The sequence below is a fragment of the Lampetra planeri genome, chromosome 2 (genome assembly GCF_965212315.1).
Source record: "Lampetra planeri chromosome 2, kcLamPlan1.2.h2, whole genome shotgun sequence".
Taxonomy (NCBI): Eukaryota; Metazoa; Chordata; class Hyperoartia; order Petromyzontiformes; family Petromyzontidae; genus Lampetra; species Lampetra planeri.
In genome coordinates this window covers 29071331-29096253 of record NC_136108.1, presented here as the reverse complement: position 1 = coordinate 29096253, position 24923 = coordinate 29071331, and the positions used below count along the sequence as shown (strand labels likewise).

Here is a 24923-nt window from a genome sequence, read left to right as displayed (position 1 = left end):
GGGGGGCCAGACAGTCCGGTGCAGTGTGCTTCAATAATTTTCAGAGTGGGGGAGTGGAGGGAGAAGTTCAAGTTCAAGTTCATTTACTAGGTATAGCCCTGTGAGCCATTCGGCTCTTGAATCGGGTGCAACCGCAACAAACAGAAAACAAAAACATGAACAAGAAAACATCTTAAAGTGACTATGTGCCAACAGAAAATCCAAGAAAAGACAGCAAAATATTGCAGAAAAAGCACCGTACACCAACACTGTGTGCAAAAATCCCAGAGAAGGTGGGGGGGGGCAATGTAGCCGATAAGACATCATCAGTGTGAGGGCCGCCACACGTTTTGAAACCAGCATGTTGGGGTGTTTTCACTCTTGTGTATTTTTTGGTGGGGGGTGGGGGCACACGTCAGGGGCCGCACTAAGGGTCACCAGGGGGCCACCAGTGCGACTGTAATTGTGACTTATAATACAAAAACTAAAATGCTGATCAAGCAGCCTGTGTGCTGCCTATTCGGTATTGATATAGCAAGCTGCAGAGGCTGAGCAAGTCTTTACATAGTAATTGTTCATTAAGTTACATGGAAATGCTTAATTTGCTCAAGACTGAAACTACAGTCGGTAATTGGCTACCTACTTCTGTATATGGCAGCTATATGAGTAATACAGTACTATTCAGTATTGACCTCCATTCCATGTGGAATAATGCAGCTTCATACAAATGCAGTGTTTGGAGTGTGAATTGTCAAGGCTATGGATGATCTTCATGGTCATCCATGCACATTTCAAAATAATGGTCCCTCTATTTAAACTGCAGTGGATATATCCTATTATGCGTGTCCATCCACAGGAAATCACTCCTTTATCCGTGTGGATCTACACATAATCACGGATAATGGTATTCATTTGTTGCCACTTTTGGGTGACTAATCGACGGATAAGCACGGGTAATATTAAGGATGGATTCGTGGATAAGAGGTTTTCTGCGGATTAACTGCGAGTAGAAATAGTATGGGAATCGGGATAAAAGGGTGTCTGGCAATTGGAGTTTCACTGGAGTTGAGACTCCATTGATACATATTCCTTTCTATAGGCGTGTCTGGATACGTATTAACTTAACGACGTGTCATTTTCACAACTGTCGAGGGCAATTGTCGGAGTTGGGATTTGGGCCCAGACACGGACGCATAATGGCCTACTCCAATTTCTAGTTGTCAGGAAGTGGCTTTTAAAAAAATCCACTGTCGCAGACTATACGCGTGAGTAAAACACTCCACATATATTAATAAAGGGGCCTCTTTATTAAGCGATACACTGCATCAGCAGCGCACTACATGAGTGGTCGCATAATGTATCCCTCATTAGGAATGTATAGTGCTTTTCGTAAGAGTCTTTTAAAGACGCTCTCTATGATATGTTTTAAAGCTGCCCTTTACATCATCATCACCACAATCATCAGCCACGTGCTATCTACTGTTGGATGAAGGCCTCCCCATGCCGTCATCGTTCCTCGTGGTCCCACGATGCCACGGTCAATGTCGCTCGTGCCCGTGCACGGATCTCATCGCTTCATCTCTGCGCTCGCCATCCTCTGGGCCTCGTCACCTCTTGTGCCTGCCATTCCGTCACGAGTCTTGTCCGTCCGCCATCACCCCCTTCTCGCGATGTGCGTTGTCCAAGTCCACTTATGCCTCTAAGCATAATGCTTCCCTCATCAGGAGCGTAGTGCTTTTGAAGAGAGGTCTTCAACAGTCATGTAGAAATCGACGTTAAATGCATAGTGCTTCGTAAGAGACCTGCTTGACTCGAAATGTTTACATCCATGTACTGTGATATTGATTGGCTTTTCTTTAAAAAACAAGTCACCCTCTGCAATGAGAAAGAGAAGCACTTTGAATTTCTTTCTCTGAATGTGCCTTTGAATGGGGACGTGATACGCCTCATCTTCCCGAGGCAGCTGTGATGTAGCTCAGTTGATTGAGCAGCAGATTTTAATTTTAAATGTTTTGAACCCTTCGATATGTGGGCGTCGCTGGCTATCCGGGATGTATTGCCCATTCCGAGATGCGCTGAGAGGGAGGAGGAGGTGGTTGACCTTCTACTGAAGAGGTGATGAGTAGGTGGTGGAGGAGGAGGTGGTGGAGGAGGTGGTGGTGGAGGAGATGGTGGTTGATAGAGGAGATGAGAAGAGGGTGGTGGAGGTGGTGGTGAGAAGGAGGAGGTGGTTAGAAAGAGGTGGTGGATGAGGTGGTGAGAAGGAGGTGGTTAGGAAGTGGTGGTGGATGAGGTGGTAGTAGTGGTGGTAGAAGAGGTGAGAAAGATGTGGTGGTGGAGGAAGAGGTGGTGAGAAGAAGGAGGTGGTTAGAAGGTGGTGGTTGTTGGCCTTCTACTTAAACTGCCGCCACAACATTGTTCGTGCCAGGGATCTCCAGGATACTGACCCAGCGATGGCGACTGAGCAGGTAGAGGAGAGGGTGGAGGAGAAGGGGGTGGAGATGGAGGGTAGTGTGGTGGAGTGGAGGAGGTGGAGGAGAGGGTGGTGGACGGAGTGAAGGGGAAAGGGTGGAGATGGAGGAGAAGGTGGTGGAGTGGAGGAGATGGAGGAGGTGGTGGAGTGGAGGAGGTGGAGGAGATGATGGAGGTGGAGTACAGAGCAGTGGAGGGTGTGGAGGACGTGGCGTTCTGGCTTTGGGCCTCAATCACGAGGTGCGTGCGTGGGCCCATTCCATGTTTTGTCTGCCACTGGAAACCCAAGGAGAGGGGCGCAGTGATAAGTGGGCTTCCTTATCGGCGCACATCGCGCTATTAAACAAGGTTCTAATCTGGCAAAGTAGCGCCAAGGCGCGCTGAAAGACACGCGTGTGTGTGCGCGTGCGTGCGCGTGCGTGTGCGCGCCTGTTGTTGCTTGTAAGCGTGACTTGGTTGCGATGCCTTTGTTTAAGCGAACGTGACATCTCTCCAACGTAAAATCGTACATTACTACCGACAATTCATTTCTGCCACATATGAACGCCGGCACTTTAAGACTCCAGGGGTAACATTTGTGGCTGCGATTGTGGCATAGAACAAGATCAACCATTCCGATAGACTACTCTTCATTTGCTCATAACGCTACTGTGTCGTATGCAAACACACACACACACAGTTTGCAAGCATTGCACGTGTTATATGCACGTACGTTCCAATGTATGTCATGTATTCACGAGGTCATGAAGGTGGTTTGACCATACTTCAACCACGGTGGTGAGTTCGGGTTGGTGGTGAATGCGAGGTTCCTGCGAGCCCAGCTCAGATATTCGCTCCCCACTGATGTTGGCCAATGCCTGGGACGTCAAACTCAGGTCGCCACGCTCGTCGTGCAGTGCGCTAACCGCTGCACCACCGTTCCACCGGCTAATACGATAGAGTAATTAAAGCTCTTTCGCTGTGGTGATGGGTTTCACCACGTGCAATGTATGCCAAAGCAGTTCTTTCAGTTTAACAAAGACAATGATCCCCCTTGTAGCCTTACCATAATGTTGGGTCAAGTGCTGTTTGCGAGCACCTATAAAGGCCGCACGGCACACGAGGGGGGCGGGTGGTCAACACCAAGCCCGACCGCCTTTGTCTCCCTAGTGACGATGTTTACACATCATTTGAGGCTGAGTCGACAGATAGTCGTCACCGGTGTTGGCCGTGAACGGGAATCGAACTCGGGCCGCCGGGTTCATAGCGCAGCGTGTTCACCGCTACACTGTCGCTTTTCCGTTTACCTGCGCAACACACACACACACAGCACATGTTTATATTAAATCACGGTCACTCGCACTGGCCAAAAACGCCACACGGCCAGCAACAAACGTCACTGTTAAATGTGTAATAGATATAACGCGATGCGTTTCTTGAAGTCAGCAAGAATATAGAACTTGGGGAAAAGCGACGATGTGATGGAATTCCAAAGACGAGTAGTAAGGGAAGTGACATGTGGGGAGCGGTGGCGCAGCGGTTAGCGCTACGAACTCGGCGACCCGAGTCCGATTCCCGCTCACGGCCGGCCAACACCAGTGACGATTATCTGAACCGAACCTAGGACTTCCCTACGTCGACTCAGCCTTAAAAGAGTACCTGGTGGACAATTAAATATCGCTGCTCTGGAGACAAAGGCGGCCGGGCTTTGTGCTGGTCACCCATCCCCATGTGCGCCGTGCCGGCCGTCACAGGTGCTCGCGAACAGAACTTGCCCCAATAGCCTATTAAGACTACACGAGGGATGTTCGTCGTCGTTGTGACCTGCAGTGTGCGTGGTTGAGCACAGCGTGGATGAGATCGAACAGTCAGTCCGGTAACACCGAGCACTTGAAAATCTAGATTGATTGTATGTGCAGCACAGCAAGTGTTAGGTAGGGGAATTCGCGTATAATGGCTGAGAGTGGAAATGCCAAACGTTCCACACTTCATCCACCTCCACCCAGAGCAGAGAAAAACTGCGTCCATCAAGAGGCGTCGTGCCAACTTATTTCCAAAACATTGCGCAACGCAACGGGAGACACGTGGGTGACATTAAGAGCCCAAGGAGCATTGGAAGCAAGTGAAAGGGCACACGTGGCAAGCGTGGAGCTTTGTATTTTTCCACTCGGTCATACGAACTCCTTTTTTGTAAATTGTCACGCATATACACAAACATACAAACACACACACACAACTATAGCATGCAATATGACTCCAGGGTTTCAGGCCATTTCACATGAATCTTATACTCAATGCTGCATGAACTTCATGCAACTGGGAATACATAATACCGATAACGTAATGTTGAAGGGCCTCCCCAAACCGTGTCAGTCGTGGATGATGTTTAATTATGCTTTACCACCCTGGGCAGTGCTTGTTGCAGGAGGGAGGGAGCATGGTATCACGAATAGTTGTCAGTAAAACTATGTAGAGCTGTAATATATAATTAGAGTCATGTTTGCTATTGTGAGAAACCTCTACAATAGTAATACTTCAATCCACTCGATGTTTATGGCCCAGCTTGCAGCCAGTTCTGAATCTTTATTTATGCTGGGGGTATCCGATGAGCTATGAAGTTCCTTTTCAGAGATGTCCAGTAGAATGTCGCTCGTTGCATGAAATAAAGTGTCGATAATACGGCCACCCTGGTAAATACTGCGTGTGTATTAACAAAACAATTATTCGCCATCTGCATAACAGTAAACGTTACAAATCTTGTGACTTTATTTGGAGAATAAAATAGTGCGGCCATGTGTGCTGGCGTCATGGTACAATTTTTTTTGAAGTTACAGTACTCGAAATTTAATTGTAAGTTACAGTACTCGAAATTTAATTGGGGAAACATGAAACACAGCAATTGTCGCCCCCTACTGTGAAAACGTAACAGGACCATCCTTTAATAAGATAATTGGGGCTTTAGCGAGTTTTTCCTGGGTCAACAAAATCTGTTCCCAATAATAATGTATATTATTGCACTTTTATAATGTCAACTATTAATTTTTTTTAAACCAATTTATATGAACGACTTTATTAGACTTGTTTTTATGCTTGTAAAATCCATTACAATTTTTGACACTGTAGTGACATATTTACGAAATAATGAAAAGAGTGCAATAAAAAGTTACGGATGATGCCGCTTTGTAATGCGCAGCACATTGGACTTGCAATCCAGAAGTTGACCGTTCGATTCGATCTCCCTGCCCGTCATCTTGTGCTTGACGCCTGCATATTGCCAGATAGAGTACACAGTCCACTGCTCATGTACAATCTTGTCTTGGGTTGTTTCATCTTGTCCGCATCTCGTCTCGGTATAGGTTACTATGGGTCTGTATGGGTCTCTGTGGGGTCTGTATGGGTCTCTGTGGGGTCTATATGGGCCTCTGTATAGGTTATCATGGGTCTGTATGGGACTCTGTGGGTCTGTATGGGACTCTGTGGGTCTCTATGGGTCTGTATGGCTCTTGTATCATCTTGTCCACATCTCGTCTCATCTCGTCGTCCACACCTCGTCTCTCGTCTCATCTTGCCCGCATCTCGTCGCCTCTTTCTCAGCTGCCTCCGCTTCACGTCCGCGTCTCGATCCCGCGGAGAGAGGAGAGGGAGGTGAGTCCTCTCTCCTCCTGATCTCTCTCTCCTCCTGATCTCTCTTTCCTCCTGATCTCTCTCTCTCCTCCTGATCTCTCTCTCTCTCTTTTTTACGATCAGTGGAAACAAGAAGATGCTCGGTGTATTCGGCACTTTGTTTCGTTCATTATTTCGTAAACATTTTTTTTTAAACGGGGCTTTATGTAACCCTCGCTCTCTCGCTCGCTCGCTCGCTCACTCTCTCACTCACTCGCTCGCTCTCTCTCTCATTCTGTCGCTCATTCTCTCGCTCTCTCTCGTTCTGTACCCCGCCCCCCTCGCAGTCCGACGGCCTCCTGACGGGTAGCTCATAACAGCATGCAGAGCTCCCCGTCATCTGCCACCGAGCACACGGCCTCCTCCATTGCCCACTGCTCCATGAAGGCCGGCACGGCGTGGGTCAGCCGCGCATGGCGGAACTCCAGCCACACCCTGGCTCTGACCAGAGCGCGGAAGATGCCCAGGCTGCTGGCCGGACGTTTCCCCTCCAGGGCCACCTTCCTCGCCCTGTAAATGGCGAGCTTGACGTAGCCGACGAGCACGTTGACCAGCCCCTGAAGATGTTGGGATCTGTCACCCTTTCGGTATCCAAAGATGAGGACCGTCGGGGAGAAGTGGAGGCTGAACTTTAGGAGGATGTTTCTCAGGACCTTGAACAGCGAGTCCAGGCTCTTGCACTCCACGTATTGGTGCGCCACCGTCTCCACTTTACCGCAGAACCGGCACTCCGGGGGCGTGTCGGTGAAGCGCGCCAGGGAGGCGTTGGTGGTGACGGTGCCGTGGGCGATGCTCCAGCTGAGGTCGCCGATGCGGTTGTACGTCGGGCTGGAGTAGAGTTGCCTCCAGCGAGGCCTCTCCGGAGAGATGCAGGTTAGGGCTTTCCTCCAGGCATGGTCCTTGTGGCTCCTCAGGGTGTCCTGTTGATGAAACCGGACCATGTAGGAGTAGAGCACCTTCCTCTTGACATTTGCGAAGGCCACCTCTGGTAGGTCTTCCAGCCGGCACAGGTTGTGATCCGCCTTCGCTTGTCGGCATTGGCGATGCAGCGGCACGACGGATAGCTCCGGTGGAGGGGGACCGAGAGGGGCCTCGTCATCCCCAACGCCGATGGGGGGCGTTCTCCCCGCTGCCGCTGAGAAGGCCCCCTTGGCTTCGGCCAGGATCCGGGCAGCCACCCGGAGCGATTGCAGCCCTGTCTTTGCGGCCATGTCTGCTGGTCCGAGCCACCGGCCCCGTGTTCCAGGCTCCACCAGATCTCCCATCCTGGTGAGCTGCGCGTTGGTGAGGCGCCTCTCCATGCCGGGGGTGGCGGTGGTGGACGGCAGCTTTGTCTGCGGGTTCCTGAGGATCGGTTCGAAGACCAGATCCTCGGCCGATTGCGGCCGGTTCAGCCTCCTGACGGCGAGGGAGCTCCACGTCTGCAGGACGCTCCTGTAGAAAGGTGGCAGCTGTCCCAGTGGGAGGCCCTGCAGGTCCATATAGAATAGTTGTTTGGAGCACTGCAGACCCCCCAGCTGTTTGAGTAGGAAGGAGGCCGTGACGCTCCAGGCTGGTGCAGGGGTGGTGGTGTGCAGGAACTTTTGTGCGGCCTGCAGTCGGAAGGTGGCCAGCTGACTCCGCACGCACACCAGGCCGTGACCGCCCTCGTCCAGTGGCAGGGCCAGGACCCCAGCCGCGACCCGGTGTCCTCTGCCCGACCAGAAGAAGTCGAGGACTCGCTTCTGAAGTGCGTTGACGAGGCTCATGGGGGGGTGCAGGGAGAAGAGTCGGTGCCACAGCATGGACGTCACCAGCTGGTTCACCACCAACGTCTTTGTCCTGAAGGTGAGGAACTTGCACAGGCGACTCCAGGTGTCCAGCCGCTCCTTCACCTTCTCCTCCAGCTCGACCCAGTTCCTTTGCGGTGGTTCCTCCTCTGGTCCCAGGAACACCCCCAGGTGGTGCAGCGATGTTGTGCTCCAATTGATGGTTTTTGCCTTCTCCGGACACTCGGTCATGTCCCACGCTCCAACCAGCAGGCCGCTGCACTTTTGCCAGTTCATTTTGGATGAGGAGGCCTTCGAAAAGACCTCCTGACACTCGTGCAGCAGGGCGACATCATCCAGGGAATGAAGGATGAGGAGGATGTCATCGGCGTATGCCGTCAGGACCAAACTGACACTTGGTTCCCTGAGCACCAGGCCGCTGAGTCTCCGCCTTATGAGACTCAGGAAAGGCTCTAATGCCAGTGCATAAAGTTGGCCCGACAATGGGCATCCCTGTCTCACTCCTCGCTCGAATTTGACGGGGGCAGTGAGGGTGCCGTTGATCTTGATCATGCACTCCGCCTTGGTGTAGAGTAGGCGGATCGTTCGGACAAACCCATCTCCAAAACCAAAGGTCTTGAGGGTTCCCAGCAGGTATTTGTGGTCCACTCTGTCAAAAGCCTTTTCCTGGTCAAGGGCCAGAAACGCGATTGGGATGCCCAACCTCTGGGACATCGCGATGAGGTCTCTGACCAGGAAGATGCCGTCGTGGATGGATCGTCCGGGGATGGTGTAGGACTGGTCCCTGTTTACGACTTGTGCAATCACCCCTTTCAGTCGCAGGGAGAGAGCCTTCGTCAATATTTTGTAGTCGGTGTTCAGGAGGGACACTGGACGCCAGTTTTGTAGGTGCCTCAGGTCTCCGTTCTTGGGAAGCAGAGTGAGCACCGCCCTCCTCCAAGACTGAGGCATCACCCCGGTGACAGAGGCTTCCTCCAGCACCTCTCTGTAGTCTTCCCGTAGGGATGGCCAAAAAGCGGCATAAAACTCCCCTGTTAGCCCGTCTAACCCTGGGGATTTATTTGGGGCCAGTCCTCCTACAGCTGCGTCAAGGTCATTCCTGGTGAGCTTTTGCTCCAGCAGCTCTTTCCCGTCTTCCTCCAGGGTGGGTAGACCGCTCCATGCCTCCGCCTGGGCCGCTCCCGATGTTTCTTCAGGGGAGAACAGGCTGCCGTAGAAGTCTCTGATGATGGTCGACTTCTGCTGGAGTTCGTGCGCCAGGACACCGTCACCATCAAAGAGGCACTCCATGTATTTGCGTCTCCCGTTCTGCCTCCCGAGGGAGTAGAAAAACGGGGATCCCGTGTCGAGGTCTGTGATGAGCTTCACCCGGGATCGCACAAACGCTCCCCTCGTCTGCTCCTCCTGTAGGCCTTTGAGACGCTCCCTAATCTCCTCGTATTCTCGGAGAAGAGCAGGGTCACTGTCCTCGGCGAGGCGACTCTCCAAATCGAGGACCCGGGCTTCCATGTCTGTGATGTCCGCGTTCTTCAGTCTGGTGCTCCCCCAGGTGTATTGTTGGCACAATAGCCTGGTGTGAACTTTGCCCATATCCCACCATTGGGCCAGAGAGTCGAACTGCGTTTTGGTTTTTCTCCACTCTTCCCAGAAGTCCTCGAACATCTCTATGAAGATGCCATCCCCCAGCAGCGAGTTGTTAAAATGCCAGTGGAACGCACCCTCGCGGGCTCTCTCCAGCTTGACACGGAGCACGATGAGGTTGTGGTCCGTGAAGGGTGCCGCCCTGATGCCAGACGTTATGGCGCACGTCACAAAGTTCTTAGAGATGTAAAATCTGTCGAGCCTGGACTGTGTCACCGAGCCATCGCGCCTCGTCCTCGTGTACGTGAACTGGCGTTGGCCTGGGTGATGTATGCGCCACACGTCCACCAAGGCGGCGTCCTCCAGTAGTCCCTGCATCTCCCTCTTCGGCCCAACTCCCCCCTGCTGCCTTCCCGAACGATCCAGGGCGCCGATTGTGCAGTTGTGGTCGCCACCCACGATCACGCACTCGTCGTCCGGGATCCCAGCCAGGTGCCTCCTCAGGAGGTGCAGGAACGGGATCTTCTCCTTGTTGTTGACCGGCGTGTACACGTTCAGTAGGTGGGTGGTAACATCGCCCACCCTGACCGTTACCGCGAGCAGCCTTCCCTTCACCACTTCGGTCTGGGTGATGAGTTCGGGATGAAACCCTTTAGCGAACAGGGTCGCGACTCCACAGGAGGTGTTGTCAAGGTGGCTGTAGAAGGAGTCCCCTCCCCACTCCTTCGTCCAGTCATCCTCGTCCTCGACCGTGAGATGCGTTTCCTAAATGAAGAAGACAGAGGCAGCGTGTTTCCTCGCAAGAGACATTGCGGAAAACCTCCGCACTGCCTCCCTGCAGCCGTTCACGTTTAGGGAGGCGATGTACATAGGCATTGGTTTTTACTTGCCTCCACGTCCTCCCACTTAATAATTTGTTTGCGGAAATATCTCAGCCTTGCCCTCTCCTTGCCCCGGAACTTGAGTCCCTGATTGGCGAGGACTCTGTCGGCTTGAGTCACAGAGGCCTTTAATGCCTTGCTGTCCTTCCATCGAACCGTGGCAATGTTCGCTCTGTCCTTCCTCACGTTGGTGTCGTCAAGGAATTTGCAGAGATCTTCCAAGGAGACCAGGCAAGTCTGAGAGTCAAGGACTGTAGACCCCTGGCTGCTCTCGCTCCCCACACTGAGGCAGTCGTCCCGATCTGAGTCGATTTCCTCGGCGTCCGTCTCTGCTGGAAGAGCTGCAGCGGCTGGGTTGGCGCATGGCCCAGCGGCATCCTCTCCCCCAGTGTCGTGGACGACTTGGGATGTCTCCTGCTCAGGCTCTTCGGGTGGATGGCCCCGGGGTGTCTCTTCCACTGGTTTTGGGTCAGCAGTGGGACGGGGACCTTCCTCGTCATACCCATCCATTTCATCCTCGGCGAGTGTGCTTGATGACTCTCCACCGACTTCCTCCTCTTGGTCGAGGGCTGAGCCAATAGGATCTGTCATCGTTTCATGCATAGCTGGTGGGAAGTGAGTCTCTATCACCGCAGTAGACGGGTCAATTTCCGTGGCGATGTCGACTTCATCGTCCACGCTCTCCTGCTGTGGAAACCCGTCCCCAGACACACGCTGCTTCTTCCTCTTGACGAGTTTCTTCCTCGCCACCCGCGCGTCACTCGGCGTGGCGTCCGGGATGGCGAAAACCATGTCGTCGGCGTCCGGCAGCTGTTCTGCTTCCTCCCCCGGTGTGGGAGGTTTCACCGCTTCTTCCGGTTCTAGGTCTGGGAGGGGTTCCTCCTCTGAATTAGACCCTTGCGATCCGGTTTCTTCTGTATTTTTCCTCTTGCGATTAGTCCCTTGAGGTGGCGATGTTGGGGCCACTACCTCAGGTGTAGGAGGCTGCGTGGCTGGCGGGTCCGGTGTGGGCTGTTGGGGGCCTTGTTGCAGTGGGGGCTCTTGCTGCTTTCCCCCCTTTGCTGTGCCTCCCTCCTCCCCACTCTTTTCTCCGACCCTTGGTGTCGTCGGTTTAGGGCAATCCCTTCGGAAGTGCCCCTCTTCTTTGCAAAGATTGCATTTGATGCAATCCTTGGCATAAAACAGTCTATGGGCAATGCCTGCATAGACAATCACAAACGATCCCTCCTCGTGTTTTCCGGGAGTCAGTAGGACTTGCACCTGCCTCCTGAAAGATAAGACGTGTTTCAGGGCGGGGTCTCTGCACCCCAGCGGCAGGGCACGTACTGGTGACACGACCGTGCCCAGCTTGGACACGTGCTCCAGCATGTCCCTGTCGGGGATGTAGGGCGGCACGTTGGAAACGACGATTCGCGCCGCCACCGAAACGATGGGTTCCAGTTGGACGTACACTCCCCGCACGGTTATCCCCTTCTCGATGGCCGCATCGGCCACCTTCTTCGTTGTCAGGAAGAAGACGGCTTTCCCGCTGAGCTTCGCGGCGTGGGCGACGGTGCCTGGCGGGACGATGGCGGCCAGGGCAACGACGTACTCCTCGATCGTGACGGAGCTCGATGCGTAGCAGCGGATGCCGTTCTCGCGCGGCGGAAATGTTTGCTGCGCGCTTGGGGGGGTTGGCCTTGGAGCAGAGGCCCGAGTGGGGGGCCTCGTGGCTCCGGGCAGATTGGCAGCTGCGGCCTGTGCGTAGGTGGCCATTTAGTTCCTCCTACCCTCAAACGCTGCCTGACTGTGGTGTAGCGCTTCTATATAGAGCTCCCTTCGAGAGTGTAAATTGAGGATCAAGAAGTAATCCTCGTTGAAGAAAATAAAGCAAGTTAGGAAAAGGAATAAATTAATTAATTGAATAAATTAGATGTATTTATTATTTATTGAATAAATTAACCTATTGAGAAAAAATATTATGTACAAATAAATAATAAATGGAGATCGAATTATAAATTTACGTGATAAATAAATAAATAATCTGTACCTGCGCGAAAGGAGCCCAATAGTTAATCATTAACCATTAGGCTGCCTAATCCGCAAAGTCAACAGTAGTGTTCAAATTAACGTGTGTGGCTTTAACTCTGTGGTTTAACGGCAAATGCTCACACAAGAAACAAGTTATAACAAATCTTAAATAGTTTGAGAAACGCAAACTGAGATTAACAACATAAGCAGAAGAAATACCGGAACAATAAGCAAAGTATAAAAAGCCTGTAAATTATGAAAACGATTCTTGAATAAACTATGGGTTTGACCACCGCGCCTTAGAAACAACAGCGTGTTTCAGAAGGCTGTGCCTCACCCCGAGCTGTTAAGCTGCAGAAAGTAAAGAAAAATAGAAAACCACACAAATATGACTACCTGTGTGTGCAAGAGGCAGAATACTTACTCTTACTGAGTAAAATCTGTAAAGAAATAAAGCAGTTAGAAGCGGGTTTTTAAGATATATAATAGGAAAATCAGGAGCTCAAACGAAGCGCGACCTCTCTCTCCCTCACCCGCTTGCTCTCTCTCCTCCTGATCTCTCTCTCCTCCTGATCTCTCTCTCCTCCTGATCTCTCACTCCTCCTGATCTCTCTCTCTCTCCTCCTGATCTCTCTCTCTCCTCCTGATCTCTCTCTCCTCCTGATCTCTCTCCTCCTGATCTCTCTCTCCTCCTGATCTCTCTCTCTCCTCCTGATCTCTCTCTCCTCCTGATCTCTCTCTCTCCTCCTGATCTCTCTCCTCCTGATCTCTCTCCTCCTGATCTCTCTCCTCCTGATCTCTCTCTCCTCCTGATCTCTCTCTCTCTCTCCTCCTGATCTCTCTCTCCTCCTGATCTCTCTCTCCTCCTGATCTCTCTCCTCCTGATCTCTCTCTCCTCCTGATCTCTCTCTCTCCTCCTGATCTCTCTCTCTCCTCCTGATCTCTCTCTCTCCTCCTGATCTCTTTCTCCTCCTGATCTCTCTCTCCTCCTGATCTCTCTCCTCCTGATCTCTCTCCTCCTGATCTCTCTCTCCTCCTGATCTCTCTCTCCTCCGGATCTCTCCTCCTGATCTCTCCTCCTGATCTCTCTCTCCTCCTGATCTCTCCTCTCTCACCTCCAAGAATCCGCAATGCGAGCGTTCAAGTTGACTCGGCGCGGGGAGCGGTGGCGCAGCGGTTAGCGCAGCCCCCCCACCCCTCCTCCACGGCGCACGTCGTTGGCCAGGCAACATTGACACTGGGGAAGACAAAGGCGGTCGGGGGGAACTAACATGACCACGGTTGACTGCAGTTAAAAATAAATTAGTTTATGGCTTTGTTCAGTGCCGTATTAAACTTGTGCGGGACCTGTAGCATGATTATGCTATAAAGGGGCTCTAAATAAATAAAAACACAAATAATAAAACTATTTTTTTACTCTTCTTGATTCGTTCGGTAAAGTCACGTAGAAGGGAAATAATAAAATAATAAAAGTAAAACTAAAAAAATTCTCACGAAGTTTCGGACACATAGTAAAGTAGTTGTATTTTTTTATTTGCTATGCAGCCAGATAATACGACAACCTTAAACACCCAGTCGTCCATAAAAGCTGAAGGCAGTATAGTACTATAGTAATAGAGCAAGTGTAGCATCACTGAACCTGAATTGAAGCGTTCAGCACGTTGTGAGCACGTTGTGCCCTGCATCTTGCCGCTCCAAGCCAGCTGAGCGGCGCTACGCTTCTGCCATCGACAGGGGCAGCGCCGAGTTCAACACTCGCGTCTCTGTGTGTGTGTGTCTCTGTGTGTGTGTATCTGTGTCTGTGTGTGTGTCTGTGTGTGTGTCTCTGTGTCTCTGTGTGTGTTGTGTGTATGTGTGTCGGTGTGTGTGTGTCTGTGTTGTCTCTGTGTGTGTCTGTGTTGTCTCTGTGTCTCTGTGTGTGTCTGTCTCTGTGTGTGTCTGTCTCTGTGTGTGTCTGTGTGTGTGTGTCTGTCTCTGTGTGTGTCTGTGTGTTGTGTGTCTGTGTGTGTCTCTGTGTGTCTGTGTGTGTGTTGTGTGTGTCGGTGTGTGTGTTGTGTGTGTGTCTATGTGTGTGTTGTGTGTCTGTGTGTTGTGTGTGTCTGTGTGTGTGTCTGTATTGTCTCTGTGTCTGTGTGTGTGTGTCTGTATTGTCTCTGTGTCTGTGTGTATGTGTGTGTGTCTCTGTGTGTGTCTGTGTGTGTGTCTTTGTGTCTGTCTGTGTGTCTGTCTGTGTCTCTGTCTGTGTGTGTGTGTTGTCTGTGTGTGTCTCTGTGTGTGTGTCTGTCTGTGTGTGTTGTCTGTGTGTGTCTCTGTCTTGTCTGTCTCTGTGTCTGTCTCTGTGTCTGTCTCTGTGTTTCTGTCTATTGAGGCTATACGGGGGATCTTTGTCTTGTCTATCTGTGTGTGTGTATCTGCGTGTGTGTGTGTGCGTGTCTGTGTGTGTGTCTGTGGGTGTGGGGTGAGCGGTGTTGTTGCGGTTTTAGCGCGCCACGAACCCTCACCACGACCATTCGCCAGTCGTCACGTTGCCGAATATTTGAACCGGTCCTGGACCTCCGCTAGGTCTACTCAGCCTTAAATCACTACAGCGCTCCCCGGTTATAACGCCGTCGCTTATACCGCGGACTCGGATATACCGCGGGTCTCTCCCCACCTCCCCCACCGCCGTCCCCACAGTGGTCTCGCCCAGCGAGGAATCTTGCCATTCCCCTCCCCGCTCACTGTACAATCGTCTGTGGTGGTGGTGCCTTGGCTATGGTTAAGTCTTCAGTGGCAGCGGCCTGTTGTTGATGTTCTTATTATTATCCGACGGTACTATTTGTGCCGTGTTGTATGATTAGATGTGCTTGTTGGTAATGGCGAACGTAAATAGGAGAAAGTCCTACACCATTAAGGAAAAACTCGCGATCATTGAACGGGTCAAGAGTGGGGTTTCAAAGGCGCACATTCATAGGGAGTTGGGTATCCCGGAGGGCACGATACGTGGATGGATCGCAGAAGAAGGAAGGTTACGTTGGTTCCTGGACAAGTTGGACGAAGCTCCGGCACTGCAAAGGAAGAAAACGAGGCTCAGCAAGAACGAGATAGTGGACGACTGTTTATTTGCGTGGTTTGTTCACAAGCGCAGCTTGGGATCGCCGGTGTCGGGACCCGCACTGAAGGCGCAAGCTGAGACCTTTTTCTGTGACCTCAAACTCGAAGGCAAATTTCGTGCCAGCGACGGGTGGCTTTGGCGCTGGAAAAAACGCCATGGCATTGGGGACATATCTCTCGCCGGTGAGTCTGAAAGGTCACGCGAGTCTGAAAGGTCACGCGAGACCGAAAGTGCTCCGCCGTGTCCCGATAGAATTCCAATATGTCATTGAGAGGGACGTTTTATAGTGTGACGAGCATCAGTAGAGTTCATATTCTTGGGTTTTTTCGGTGAAGTCACGTAGGTAAAAAATATAAATTAATGAATGTAAAATAAAAATAAAATAAAAATCACGACGTTTCGGAGGCAACACAAGCTTCCGTCTTCAGGTGGAACCGTCACAGCACGCTTGCTGTATCAAGTAAATGAGAAATTCCAAGAGATCCGACCCCGTATATATACTGTTTGAGGGGGGAGGAGCCAGGACAGCCCCCCTTTTTATTATTATGGTAAGGTTGGTGCGGCTGAAACTACGGCTAGTCTACATAACAAATCTAGATTCAGTAGAGTTGCCATGAAATCTACCGTGTTATCTTGGAATGCTACCTACCAACATAATCTTTGGGACCTGAAATCAGCCAAGAACAAAGCAGGCTTGGAAGTTAAGCAATGACGGAGCGCCCGCTTTTGTTTTAACAAAGCGGGAACGCATAAAGCTGCCACCTTTGTGTATCGGGGAAAAGTAAGAGTCCGTGATGCTTTACATTTATAAATCTAAAAAAGAAAAACGTTCCATGGAATACACAAGCAGCTCAAATGCCCGACTGACTGCAAACGTATTATTGACCTGGCTTCAAGACAGTTTTACTGGTAGGAACCTCCTGGTTACACCAGCCCACAGGGGATTATTGTGTCCGGCCGTCGTGCAGGGAGGGGCTGGGTGGGGAGGGGCTGGGTGGGGAGGGTGGGGCTGAGTGGGGGGTGGTAGGGGTGGGGCTGGGTGGGGAGGATCTGGTCACCCCGTGGTGTCCTTATAAAACTCAACGCTTAACCTACACACGCCGGCTTGTGCCCGCCCTCACAGTCGGGCATATTTGCGGAATACACCACGCCGCCGTTGACCCTGGCCATTGACCGAGCAACCCAACGTTCCTACCAGCTCCCTCCGCAGGAATGTGTTGTTCCATTGGTGCGCCAGCATTTGAAAAAAAAAGAGTTATACCTGGAAGCAAAGACATCGCTGCTTTTATAGATAAGTGTCCGGCTCACCTACCTGCTGGAACCTCATGTCCAAGGATGGAAAGATAAAGGTTCCGCGTCTCCTGTGAAATACCATGTCCCCTAATCCAGCCCCATGATCAGGGGATCATCCATACTTTCAAAGTTAACTACAGATGGGAGCTAGCTGCTGTTAACATTTGCTGTCTCCAGAAAGTAAAGTTTCTAAATGTCTAGAACGGGGCTAACTTTGAAAGAAAGTGGCAATACCCATGGTGGTCTTGCGTGCAGCTTTATTTCAAAGGATATACGAAATTGCTTGGGGGTGGTGGTGGGGGGGGAAATGTCGTTTGTTGCGAACAGAAGGACGTCGCCAAGAGTCGGAGGATCAAGATGCGAAGCCTGCCGATCTGCCGACTGCTCGGGACGCACTGAACGCCTTAAGAACTGTGATGACGTGGCTCGAGGCACAGAAGGATGTTGAGCCAGTGAAGCTTTCGCAGTTAGCGTCTCTGAAAGAAATTATCTTGCAGAAACAATTGTCTGGTAAATAAACCAAATTTACTGACTTTTTTTTTCTTTAAGAAATGAGTCAACTAAATGTGTTCCTTGCACTGAATTTATATTGCCGTCAATACAGTACGTATTCTTTTTGTTTTGTTTTGTAGCAATTAAAGAAAATGTTAAATATTAAAGGAAAAGTTGTGCAGCATGTACACATTGTATTGAGTGATAATACTCTGTCTGCGGTCTTGTAACACGGTTTGCCGCGCCTCCAAAGAAGCACTGGTACGTGAAGATGGTGAGGTTGGTAAACATCACCAATAGTCTATGTGGCCAGGTATCTCAGAAGTCCAGAGTACTGAGACGTTACGACCCGAGATTCTGGGTTTTTAAATCCTTTATATTAAGTTCACTTGCTTGCTTGCGCGCTTACGACCGTGCAAATCTTTCGGTCGTTTTTTAACCCACTTTCCGTGATCCAATCGAGCTGACATTTTGCACACAGACTGGTGCGTGACAATTTATTTTCGTGAAAAATTTTTCCCAAAATTTTCCACTTTTTAGGAAAAAAAAAATTTCATATTTCATTTAAAATACCAATGTGATAAAAATGAAACTCTTACTCAAGAAAAACAGAAATGAATAATAAAATAAAACCGATGCCACGCATATAGTGAAAAACTTTGTTTTTACGGGTTAATTTTTTACCCAGATTAGAATCCCAGGACCTCTTCAGCTGCTGGTTCAGTGTCCTCTGATCGTGGTGTTTAGCTCCCCCCCACCCTGAGCCACTTTGCCACCACTGTCCCCACCACTTCTCTCGCCACGGCATTCGTCCGTAACAGTCGAAATGTCACAATGCACGTGTGCAGGGTCAGTCATGAAGCACGAAGACGAAGGGACTCTGGGCACTGAGATACTGAAGATTTTGGTGAAATCTGAAGTAGAGGAAGACGGTAAGACCCTTTCACACGGGCAGGCAAAGCGGAATAATGGAAATATGTTTTTTCTCCAGATGCCGCTTCTGTAGTCGGGGAAGACTGTCAAGGGTTCTGGATTGTTCATTGGGCAGCAATGAGGTCTGGAAGAGTGAGGAGTGAGATTGATTCACAGTCTGAAGAGAGGATTCATTATTTTTTTTATTATGCTTTACCCAGGATAGGCTCACTGAGTTCCAAATACTTTTTTCAGGAGGGTCCTATTCAGAAGAGATCATTCACCAGATGTAGGAGGACAGTCCCTGGAGAATAGGCTCAGCAGAGACCAGATTGAACTGGGTTCTCAACTTTCGATTTAAAGCTTTCGTGACTGCAGGGATTCATCTTCCTGGTTCTTTCGGTAAAGTCACGTAGAAGGGAAGTAATAAAATAATAAAAAGAAAACATGATAAAATAATTCTCACGACGTTTCGGCCACAACGCAAGCAGCCGTCCTCAGGTGAAAACCAGGTCTGTCGGGTTCTCAACATGAAAGGATACGATGTTTAGAGAAGTGGAAGAAGACTGCGTACTGGGACTATATCAAGGAAATCGGAAGTTAGGGATAGAATGGTTGTTCGCTGCGATGTTGAGATCTCCATCATCACTGACACTGGGATGATGATGTAAACATGTCCAGATGGCTTTGGCAGTCATTCACCGCCATCCACCTTGCAAACTGGACTCATTGGGGAACGTGTTGACCACTGGGCTGTCCTCACTGCAGGAGGTGAACGATGTTGATGAATCACATGAATATTAATAATTTTACATGTCAGCCACAATGGGCATTATTTTTCAATCCTTTATATTAAGTTCGCTTGCTTGCTTAGGACCGTGAAAATCTTTTGTTCGTTTTTTAACCCACTTCCCGTGATCCAATTGAGCTGACATTTTCCACACAGGATCGTTGTGCGTGACAATTAATGTTCGTGACATTTTTTCCCAAAATTTTACACTTTTTAGGACAAAAATATATTTAATTACCAAGTGCTTAATGGTGCAATGCAATCATCTGACCCATAGGTGGCAGCCATCTCAAGCCAGAGGACGAGAGGACTCTAGCCGCCACGCATATAAAGGATTTATAGTGAAAAACTTTGTTTTTACGGGTTATACTTATTACTATGTCATGTTCTTACATACGTTCCGTACCTGTGCTGCCATTCGTTAAGTGCTCTCAAGCAAGCAAGACCTTGAGGAAATGTCCTGCTCTGAGTTTCTGCAGGAAATTACAATGAAGACTGTACAGCAAGGCATGTACGACATCCGTGCCATATTTGTTGGATGCTCTCACACAGTCCCTCTGTTTTATATATATCTCGATATCGCGATCATCAAGCCCCTGCTTGATGAAGGCCTCCCCACGCTGTGTTGGTAATGGAGGTTTGACTCCAGTTCTTCATATTCTATGGGTCTTTCGGTAAAAATATCACGACGGTTTTTTTCACCTGATGACGATTGCTTGTGTTGTGATCGAAACGTCGTGATATTTTTCTTATTTTTTCTATCTACGTGGCTTTACCGAAAGACCCAAATAATATGTATTCATGCAGTCACGAAAGCTTTAAGTCAAGATCCAGTTCTTCATGTTTGTATGTATGTAGAACTTCATACTTATCAGTGTGGGATGGTGAAGGAGAACGCTGAGGATGAGTTAAATGGGTTAAGATATTTTATTTGTATTGTATATCTAAACCAATTGGTTAATGTTGTGTTTATAGCTCTATGGATGTTTGGTTCACATGGTAAACCAGCTTAAATGCACTTTTTAGATATGATGACGTGTGAAGTGCATTTGAAATATGAAATAATGAGCCTGGGACCAAACCATGGAGTCTTGTCAGATCCCGGGCGCTAAGCAAGACTGAGGCTGAGCAGTGCTTGGATGGGCGACCACCATGCATAACAGGTGTTATAGGCTGTGGAGCTACGTGGTGGACAACAAAGGCCGTGCATGAACAATGCATTGTTGTACTGTACTTGTGTGCTCTTATGCCTATGCTTCTCATTTTCACCAACCCAAATTGACCAGCATGGTAAAGTCACGGGGCAAATAATCCCTACGACCCGCACGCCAGTGGGGAGGGCCTCATCCATTTGTGGATTGACAAAGCGCAGTACATTTACATGATGATGTTGACATTACAGCTGTGGATCTGAAGATTGTTAAAGTTGAAGGAGCAAGTGAGACACCAGTGGATGCAAGAAATTCCCATGTTTGCCTGGCCACTCCAGACCAGACCTTTATCAAGACGGAGTTATTGGAGGAGGGCATTGGTGAAGGTGAGTTCCCTTTGATCACATTACGAAGAAAATAAGCAATTGTTTTATTCACCAATCATCTCAGAGTTGTGCTGCTATTACTGTTGTATCACTAATGAAAAAAACTCACGATTGAAGTCTTTGAGTAGAGCCTCGCATTACATCAGAACGGCTGTCGACAATCCCACCACAGAACTATTTGTGGAATAATTTGAAAGGCCTTGCTCAACCATCTGGAAATATGGTGCTTTTTCTGCCTAGAGAATTAAGTGTTCAGTTCGTGTTGCTTACCTGTGATATATGAATAAGAAATGTGGAGACCTGAAAAGAATATAGAACAAAATCTGAAAAGTGCAAGGAAGCATGGAATGATGGATGCCGGTTATTTCACTTGAGAGACAAAACATTGAAACACATGGATTAGAGAACACATCGAAGTTGGAGCCGTAGACTGTTTTGAAAAGTTATTGGGCTTTGCGGGACCCATCCTGGCTAGAAGGGATGATGGCTGATGGACCAGACTAGTTATGGATTGACAGCCAAATCAGGGAATACTCATGAAGTCGGCCACCACAGATGGAGCGATGATATCCAGTCGTGTGTAGCAAGTGAGGTGGATTGTGACACCGTAAGACCATGAATGATGGTGATGATGATGTGGGGAGACCTTCGTAAAGCCGCTGATAGAACACGGTTCATGTTTTCTGATTATACGTGTGCAATGTGTGGCAGACGATGCAGACAAAGACACGGACATTTTGTGCGAGGAGTGCGGGCTGGGCAGATGCTTCACAACTGAAGTGGCCGAAGCAAAATGCGGCGGCGGCCAGGCTCCGCGTGCCTGTACGCAATGCGGGAAGACACTTGAAGGCACCGCGTTGAGCATGACAGGTGCCAGTGATGGGAGGAAGCACAGGTGTGAGGAGTGTGGCAAGGGGTTTTCATATCACTGTGAATTAAAGCGGCACGTGAGAACGCACACGGGAGAGAAGCCGCATGTGTGCAAGGAGTGTGGGGTGGGCTTTTCACAGCATTCTGATTTAAAGAAGCACTCCAGAACGCATACCGGCGAAAGGCCATACTTTTGTGAAGAGTGTGGGAAGAGCTTTTCACAGCAATCCGATTTAAAGACGCATTCGAGAATACACAGCGGTGAGAGGCCACACGAGTGCAAGGATTGTGGGAAGAGATTTTCACGACGTTACACTTTAGAGACACATTGCAGAATACACACTGGTGAAAAACCTTACGTGTGCAGTGTTTGTGGCAAGGGCTTTTCACAGCTGTCCGATTTAAAGAAGCATTCCAGAACACACACGGGCGAGAAGCCGCACGTGTGCGGGGAGTGCGGCAAGGAGTTTTCTCAGCAGTCCGATTTAAATAAACACTCTAGAACGCACACGGGTGAGAAACCGAACACGTGTGATGTGTGTGGGAAGGGCTTTTCACAGCAATCCGATTTAAATAAACATTTTAGAATACACACGGGTGAAAAGCCACACGTATGCAAGGAGTGTGGGAAAGGGTTCTCACAGCATTCATATTTAAAAAAGCATCGTGCAATACACACGGGCGAGGAGCTACCCATGTGCACAGATTATGGCGAAGAGCTTTCACGGAGCGATGTTTTATAAGAGCCGTTCTAGAGCACAATGCACGTGTAATGTTTTTATTCATTGTTGATTTCAATTGAAATAAACTCACTGCTGGATGTTTTCTTAAAGGCGTTGGCTGAGTATGTGTACCTGTTGCATTTGTGTCACCATGAACCCTTGACTATACATGAGGATCATATCATTGCAACTAATTTAATTAACCGAATCACGTGAAGAAAGATAGAGTACAAGGGCTTTCATTGCTCAGAGTAGTCACCAAACTATTCCACAACAGACACCAGAGGTCGCAAACGGGGTTTGATTCCTTACCCGTACCCGTACCCGGCCGCACCAGGGTCGCAAACGGGTACCGGTAGGGTACGGGTATTTGGGTACCTGATTGCGACCTCTGGGATGAAGCCATGTTGCAGGCGCGGGTGGGTTGATTCTAGGAACTTGAATTGTGAGAAGAGACAAGACGTTGGGAAATGAGTGACAAACGGTGACTCACCAGTGACTCACGGCCTACCCGTACCCGGCCGCACCAGGGTCGCAAACGGGTACCCGTACCCGGCCGGGTACGGGTAGCCGGGTATCGGGTAGGGTACGGGTTGCGACCTCTGACAGACACTGGTACCATTAACCAGATGCAGTGGCGATGAAGATGTCACCAGATCGAGCAAGTCTGACCGCTGATGAGACACTGCTTGTCAAAAGCGGTCCAGAGTTTGTTTAGGTGGCAAGAGAGATATATGAAGGAGATGTTATCCTGTATGCTCATCTATTTTGTTATATTCTCCACGATCTCATGTTAAGTACTGATCCAACTTTCACATTGACTGGTCAACACTTTCTAGCTGCATCTAACCGATATTTTTATGAGGTAATGCCCGCTCAGATATTTAAATATTTTTTCAGATGCGACCTGGTTACGAATGATAGCTCAACTTTCACATTGAGTGGTCAACACTTTCTAGCTTAATCTAACCGATATTTTTACGAGGTACTGTAATGCCCACTCAGCTATATATATATTTCCAGTTGCAACCTGGTTACGAATGATAGCTCAACAAAGTGGCTTATGTGGAAATGTATAGCAGCCAAATATTCCAAACGCATGTTGATTCTAAATGTGGAGGGAAAAACCGGAAGACTCGGAGAAAAATCCACGCGGATAACGTGCAAATTCCAAATAAACAGGCGTCAGGGTCGGGATTGAACCCACGACCTCCTGCATACCAGGCGAGGGAGTTAACATCTAGCCACCGTAGCACCAATCTGGTCTCGCGTGCCTTCACATAGGCTCGTGTTTTTTTAAATCGAAATTTATAGGCTCATGTTCATAAGATATGTACAAGCTGTGAACTCTTAATAAGAGGGGTTTTCCCCTTTTTTCTGGCAACAAAACTGAAACCTGTTTACAAGTCATCATGTCACTGCATTAACCACAATACTTGTGGTCAAAATGCAAACAAAAACACACTGATAATATATGCATTGTCCTTGAAACTGATTGGTCCACACCAGAGACGGCTTTCTTTTGAGTCTCAATTGGTGCTAGACCACAAGTATTGTGGTTAATGCAGACATGATTCCTTGTAAAAAGGTTTCAGTTTTGTTGCCAGAAAAAGGGGTAAAACCCCTATTATTATATTTTGGTACTAGCAAAGGAGGTCTAATGATATATTTTGAAGTCGAGCATTTAAATGGTCGAATGTATTATTTTTAAAGCCGACCTTTTTCTGGTCCTGTCGACAACTTTTCGTTGGTGGGGTTGAATAATTGAATAATTTCGACCACTGGCATTCACAACACAGTCATCGGACAGAAGTTTCCAAGAAACATAACTAGTTTGGAATGTTTGGGTCCGGCATTATGGATTTAAAAAAACACCAATGTCCTGTATTGTGTCCCTGGAGGCCAAGAACCGTGAGAATTTGGAGGCTCTTTACATTTTCTCGTTCAGCGCCCTCTGCTGGATAAAAGTCGCATCTACACAAATTATCCTCGCCCCCTTTGCATTGATGTGGATATGTTACACATACAAGATACTTGGTGTATCATTAAATGTTACTAATTTCGCACTGGAGTAAAAAAAATATATAACAGTGAAGCGCAATGAATTCTGGCGGATGTGAAATTAAAGATAGAAGGAGGGTTTTGCTTAATAAAAATAATAAGGGTTTTGCTTAATAAAAAAAATAAAAATGGTGCTCTCCCCGACGGGGAATTGAACCCCGGTCTCCCGCGTGACAGGCGGGGATACTAACCACTATACTATCGAGGACTGCACTGGATGTGTAGGCTCATGAAGCGTACTTAGACGTAAACCTTTCTCCGTTTGAGCACCTGATCTGTCAATTGACATCATATTTTTCACACATCCCATCAGCCACGTGGTATTCTGGAAGTGAGTTATTTAAAAAGCTTTGTTTTTTTTAACACGCGCAAGCATCTTTGTCTGGTTTAGATATTGATTGTCTCATCAGCAACCAGGCTTGCTTGGACTGGTAATGTTAGAGGCATGGGTCAGAGCCGGACGCAAAACGATAAAATTCAAAACTCAAAATAATTTTGTCTTTCCAAAGTGCTGACATTTGGGCTGCCAATGGCTGGTAGCGAAAGCCACGCGGTGCCGTTGCTGAGCACAAAAGACCCAAAACGTCAAAGGGGCCGTCCATAAATGACGTCACGCTATTTTGGACGATTTTTGACCCCCCCACCTTCGTCACACGGCGTCACAAAAAGTCAGACCCCCCCCTCAAATATGACGTCCCAAAGCTCTGCCCACCCCCCAAAAAATAAAACATTGTCATTGTAGTGCGTATTTAATGTGGCGCTGCACGCTGATGTTGTAGGAGAAAAATGTATTAAAAAGTCTATTTAATTAAGTGGAA

General features: G+C 49.0%; 1 protein-coding gene and 1 non-coding gene across 6 annotated transcripts; one reads left to right on the top strand and one right to left on the bottom strand.

Moving 5' to 3' along the window:
• The first annotated feature begins 5829 nt into the window (after window positions 1–5829).
• Window positions 5830–22147, top strand: LOC144730896 (uncharacterized). 5 transcript variants are annotated; one of them, XM_078611742.1, is made up of 6 exons: window positions 5832–6075; window positions 17049–17231; window positions 18062–18145; window positions 19342–19422; window positions 20318–20452; window positions 21164–22147. In XM_078611742.1, exons 1-6 carry the CDS (start codon window positions 5877–5879, stop codon window positions 22063–22065), a joined length of 1584 nt encoding a protein of 527 aa, XP_078467868.1. In that variant the 5' UTR covers window positions 5832–5876; the 3' UTR covers window positions 22066–22147. The 5 variants fall into 5 exon arrangements, with proteins under 5 accessions (XP_078467879.1, XP_078467868.1, XP_078467850.1 ...); XM_078611724.1 differs by lacking the exon at window positions 5832–6075 and adding an exon at window positions 15056–15610; XM_078611753.1 differs by lacking the exon at window positions 19342–19422 and having other exon boundaries at window positions 5830–6075.
• A 2094-nt stretch (window positions 22148–24241) lies between these two features.
• Window positions 24242–24313, bottom strand: TRNAD-GUC (transfer RNA aspartic acid (anticodon GUC)). The gene has a single exon. It is a non-coding gene; the product is annotated as a tRNA-Asp (tRNA).
• Between the last annotated feature and the right edge of the window lie 610 nt (window positions 24314–24923).